Below are 6101 nucleotides of genomic sequence, written 5' to 3' on the forward strand. Positions count from 1 at the left end.
CCCCCCCAACAGTGGTCAGAGAAGATGGATGGAGGAGATCTTTGATATAGTTGATCTGAAGAAGTGTCATAACCTAACAGTGGAGGGAACCTGTGGAAGAGGTAGACGTAGGAAAACATGGGATCAGGTGGTGAAGCACAACCTTTGAACGTTGGGCCTCACAGAGGCAATGACAAGTGACCGAGACCTTTGGAGATATGCTGTGCTTGATAAGACCCAGCAAGCCAAGTGAGATTGTAGTTGTGGTCGATGCCAGTGTTGTATAACTGGTCCGTTTAAAAGTACCCTTCAATCGTTGGGCAATATGCTGTGCTTGAGAAGACTTTTTGAGTCATGTGAAACCGTAGTTTTGACTGTTGCTAGTGCCACCTGATTGGTACCCATGCTGGTGGCATATAAAAAATCACCATTTGAGCGTGGTCGATGCCAGAGCCAGTGGCATGTAAAAAGCACCATTCGAGCTTGGTCAATGCCAGTGCCACCTGACTGGCCCCCGTGCCGGTGGCATGTAAAAAGCACCCACTATACTCTTGGAGTGGTCAGCATTAGGATGGGCATCCAACTGTAGAAACCTTGCCAGACCAGATTAGAGCCTGGTGCAGCCTCCTGGCTTACCAGTCCTCAGTCAACCATCCAAACCCATGCTAGCATGGAAAGTGGACGTTAAACGATGATGATGATGATGAAGTGGATTAGTTTTTATTTATTTCCTGTTACTTATACTGAGCAGATTGAGTGTTTGGAATAGGTACATCATATTCCTGCATGTTGTAAGAATCAATTAAAATGGTTGGCATCAAGAAAGGTATGAGTCATAAAAAAAAATGTCTCAAAAAATTCTTTTCAACATGTGGATGGAAGCTGAGGTGGTGATTTTAATTGATATTTATGCTCTGAGGTGAAATCCAGCTGAGGTTAGTTTTGCTTTTTATCGTTCTGGGGTGGAAATGTTAAAAATCAGTTATACAGTGCTTTCGCTATTTACAACAGTGAGCCATACCTATTCACTGAACCTACTACACCCAATAGAGTGAATTGGGTGAAAGAGTGTTGTCTTCTTAGCTAAGGATAGAGAGTAGCATTCATGACAAGGTTTGTAACATATCTGTGACAATACAAGGAGTATCAACCCTCCTGTATACAGAAAACAGTATCAAAAGGCTGCTTTTGATTTTTGTCCATATGAAGGAAATTGTTAGACAGAGAAGTTCATGCTGGTCTGGATACATGTAATGCACAAGCAAGTTTTGATGAACAACGAACAATTGAATTCAGTTTTCAGCTGACAGAAACATTTACACACAGAAATATTAATCTGAAGGCAGAAGTAACAAAAACAAAATAAACTACTGAAAATAACTGATCTAAATATATATATATGTTTCTGAAACGTAATTCTGTATTTTTGGTTTTAATGAATCTATTTTCATTTATCAGAGGAAATACAAAATTCAGAATTAACAGTTTCATAATTTGATACTCACTTGCTTTCCATTATAATATTCACCTCCAAATAAAACCAATTCTTCTTTATCTGGATGTGCAGTGAATGTGGCATTACATCTGAAACAAAAGAAATATAATGTTTGTGTATCAAAGTGTGAATGTTTGTTCATTTTTACATCCTTTTTTTCCCATGCTAGCATGGGTTAGATAAATGTTATTGTGGTAAACTTTTACAACCAGATGCCCTTCCTGTTGCTAACTCTCATTTATTTTTCAAGTAATGGATTGCATATTCCATGCAGCTTTGAAGACAGGAGACAAGCAGGCGATCTGTTTTACATCTACTTTTCTATATCGGTGTAACTAGAATGGTTCTGTATTTGTTACCTCCCAACCCCATGGTATTGAGTTAAGTTCTACTGTGTAGCATCTTCTACTGTAGTCATGGATGAACCAAAGTCTTGTGAATGAATTTGGTAGAAGTAAACAGAAAGAAGCCTATTATATATATTTATATATGTATGTATATCTGTGTTTATACGAGTGAGTTCATATTTCCTCATGTCTTCACATACGTTCACTGGTTGTGAGCAGTGGCCTTGCTGTTCATGTTGATGGTATCATTTGCTTCCAGCCTACCATGAAAGCACAACTGGACTTCTTGATGTCTTGTTTACAAAGATTGCACAACATATCAAAAGGTTCATTCATTTGATGTCATTCATTTCTAGTTCTCCATGTAAACATGTCCATGCTGTTTATTATTTGATAGATGGGAGATTATTACTTCACTTGAAAACAGGTGACAGTTGGAATCAGGAAAGGCATCCATCTGTAGAAAACTCTGGCCCATGCTAGTATGAAAAAGCAGATGTTAAAACAATGATGAAGTTGATGTAATTATTACCTTTGGGATGGAGGATCACATTTTTCTTCAATTACCTTATTTTTCTCACGGTCTTTTTCTTGAAATTCAGCAATTAATTTTTCTATATCTTCCTAAAAATAAAAACAAAAAACAAAAATGATTTTTGAAAATTAATGTTTCATAGATGAGATGACAAAATATAGATAAATGGAAATATACTGCACTGAAGCTTGCAATAGATTCAAACTTAATGTATTTACACCTGTATAATGCAGGAAATTAAAGCAGGATAGCAGGTTCAAGATTAAAGGAGTACATTATAGTTGAGTGTAAAAAAATAAATTATAAAAAGCTAAAATATATTTCTGATCTTTAGGGATAGAAACTAGAGTGGGAGAATCATATCATATGTGAGATGACACCAAATTCAAGCAAATAGTTTCACATTTGACTAGCTTGTAGTCATCATTGTTTTATATTCATTTTCCATGCTGGCATGGGTTGGGGCCAGGGCTGGATTAAGACCCATCGTGGCCTTTAGCACTTAAGCAATTTTGGTGTCCCCATATATATATATATATATATATATATATATATATATATGTGTGTAATTCAAAATATGAAGACTAATAAAGTATAAAATAAATTTTTATTTTTCAAAATGAAACAAAACAAACAGTAAGATGGAAAATAATATTTATTTTTGTATACTTCCACTTTATTTATTTGCAAAGTCTTTGATCAGATCCTCACCATCAACACTTCAAAATTATATTTCTGATCATATAAATCACTTCAAATATTTTTAAAAGTTTAAAGTGATTTCCTTTGCGCCATAACAATTCCTGTGCTGCCCCCACTTCTTTTGATGTCCAAAGAGCGTGCTTGTTTCGCTTAATGGTTAATCCAGCACTGGTTGGGGGTGAGATGGTGGTGGTTTGTTAGTGTTAATTCTTATTCTATATGGGTTGGAGGACTACATCTCACTGATATATTTCAATTTTGGATTACTTTCTATTATTGGAAACCTTTTAAAACACTAACCATTTTCTGGAAAACTGGATGCATTTTATTACAGCACCAACCCTAGAGAAGTTGTAATATCCTCAACAAGACAAAAATCATATGCTTTATTCTCTTGGAAGTTATAGAAAATTAGAGAGAACTTATCTTAATTATATTCAACATATACATCTAAAATTTTGGAGCATGCTTTTCCAAAAACCAAAATCTTTATTGAAAGATAAAATATGCGCATACATAATTGTGGAAAAGTAAAATAAATTTTTAACATTCCTACGATTTTATCAAATGTTGAATTTTGGATTCTTTTAAAAAAAAAATCTGTGCACATGCACTTTATAATATAATCTCATTGCCATCATCATTATTATTATAAAGGGAAATCTACTTAAAAAAAGGCTGTTTTGATAGGTGTAAGACGTGTATGTGTGCGTGTCAGCGCCCACTAAGCTATTTAATAAAAGGGAGGTAACTACTACAACAACAACAAAAGTTAACCTTATCCCTTCCTTATAAACAGTAGAATATTTGGTGACATCATTTTCAAACTGATTTCAAATTGCTGCTAAGGATCGACTTTAACTTCCATCCTTCTGAAGTCGGTTAAATAGGTACCCATCAAGTATTTGGGTTGATTAAATCAATTGATTCCACCTCCAAAAGTTTGGCCTTGTATCAAAGCTGGACGTTTTACTTCTATCATTTTGAAGTAGAACTATATACCAGTCAAGTAGTGGAATCAACATAATCAAATACATCTCCTCCCCACAATGTGCTGTGTTATTGCCAAAGTTAGAAATTATTATTGAAAACAGTCAAAGCAACAAATCACTATTTTAAATCATAATTGTTTATCATTGTTCTTTATAATTTTAAGATCAACCTGTCAATAAGTAGGTTGATGCAGTCATTATTTCATTGGATTTCAGTGATAAAAATTACAGACGTTTTAGCTGTAAGTCAGCTCTGATTAAACAGATTTATAATCAAAAAGTTTCAAACATGACAACCCCATCATATTTTCAGATTCATTCATCCTTGCATGATGAATGAAGGCCTCAGCATTTTTTCTCTACCAATTACAGTCTGATGTTTTCTTCATCCATGTTTGGGTGCCAAAGAATTCAACAAAGTCTTCATTCCAACTTCTGCATGGGCTTTCCCCTCATTCTTTATCCTGGATGTCATGTCCACTCAGTCAATTTGCTATTCCATCTATTACCCTTTCTTCTAAATACATGACCCAACGAAAGACCATTTCAGAATTTTTATTTTCCAGATATCCATTAAACCTTTTGCCACTCTTATCCACTTACCTATTTTGTTAATTTTCAGCATTCTCCTTACCATGGCTCTTTGTATTGATCTTAATTTATTTTCAGTGTTCTTGTTGGTAGCCCACATTTCTGATACATATGTATTTTCAAATAGTGTCTCCAAATTTACATTATTCAATGTGTTTTTACTTTTAAAATGGATGGGCACATTAGATAGTCACATACATACAAATATATCAAGGTTACAGCCTTCATTAAGATCCATATATATGTATGCACTTGTGTATGTGTGTGGGCATGTGCATGTCGGTGTCTCCTTGTTTTGACATCACATGATAGTTGTAAATGAGTCTCACTATCATACAAATGGTGTCATGCTTCCAATCTTGTGAGAAAATATTATTATCTTGTTTGGAAGCAGAAGGTTGGTGACAGGAAGAGCATTTGACCATGGTAAATCTGTCTCAACAAATTCCATCTGACCCATACAAATATGGAAAAGTGGATGATAAAATGATGACGATATGACTGAGCATTGTTTGAAGGGATTTTGTTGACTGCTATTTCTAACAGGTTGTGTGACCATATACAGGTTTCCTCATTGGCTTGTGAAAAACGAAGTTGAACTGTGAACCTTAGAAGGTGAGGTTATATGCAAAGGAGCCCTGCAGAACCTATTTGATGTATTGTTGATTAGGAGGTAACTTTAGCAGTAAATATAAGGTATTTGATTGAGGCTGCAGATGTCATATAAATGCAGCAAATGTCATATAAATGATGAGGACAGAATTACTTATAATACAGTAAGTAAGAATAATATTCTAAAATCCGTATGATGTATCAATCATCACTGATTTTTCTTGGAAATAATTTTATAAATGCAACTAGAGTATAACAAGGCATACACATTCATTCACTATCAGCCATGCTTTTTTTTTCAAAACAACCAAACTCAATATAAATCTAATAAGGCAAAATGGATTTCATGATAATCAGACATATTGATTTAAGCTGAAATTAAATCATCATCATCATTTTAACATCTAATTTTCCATGCTTGCATGGGTTATACGGAATTTATGGTTTTACATTTTCTATGGCTGGATGCCCTACCCGTTACCAATCCTCACCAGTTTCCAAGTAAAGTAATTTCCCCCCAAAGTTGGACGCATTTTCATAGAAGATTGGAAACAAATGACACTGATTGTATGATGGTGTCATTCACTTTACAACTATTGCACAATGTCAAGACAAGGCCACACAATTTGAAGCATTAAACTCAAGATTATATTTTTTCAACTCCAGGAATAAATGAAATAGGTACTAGTAATGTGCTGTTGTTGAATCAGCAGATTATAGTCTACCTATATATGAAAAAAAGCCTTGTACCTGGTGGAACATAGTTTTCTTGTTTAAATCCGAAACAAATTCATGAGATGAAAGGCTACCTATTAAATCAATATTTACAAAAAAAAAAAAAAAAAAAA

General features: G+C 34.3%; 1 protein-coding gene across 1 annotated transcript in view; it reads right to left on the minus strand.

Annotated features, from left to right (window-relative positions):
* The window catches only part of LOC106870242 (kelch domain-containing protein 4), a 22977-nt gene that overhangs the window by 15677 nt on the left and 1199 nt on the right, over positions 1 to 6101 (minus strand). Inside the window, exons 2-3 of the mRNA XM_014916258.2 lie at positions 2354 to 2445; positions 1485 to 1563 (exon numbers count right to left, since the gene is read on the minus strand). Of these exons, the coding sequence (XP_014771744.1) occupies positions 1485 to 1563; positions 2354 to 2445 (171 nt within the window). The remainder of the gene's footprint in view (positions 1 to 1484; positions 1564 to 2353; positions 2446 to 6101) is intronic.

The sequence above is a fragment of the Octopus bimaculoides genome, chromosome 6 (genome assembly GCF_001194135.2).
Source record: "Octopus bimaculoides isolate UCB-OBI-ISO-001 chromosome 6, ASM119413v2, whole genome shotgun sequence".
Classification (NCBI taxonomy): Eukaryota; Metazoa; Mollusca; class Cephalopoda; order Octopoda; family Octopodidae; genus Octopus; species Octopus bimaculoides.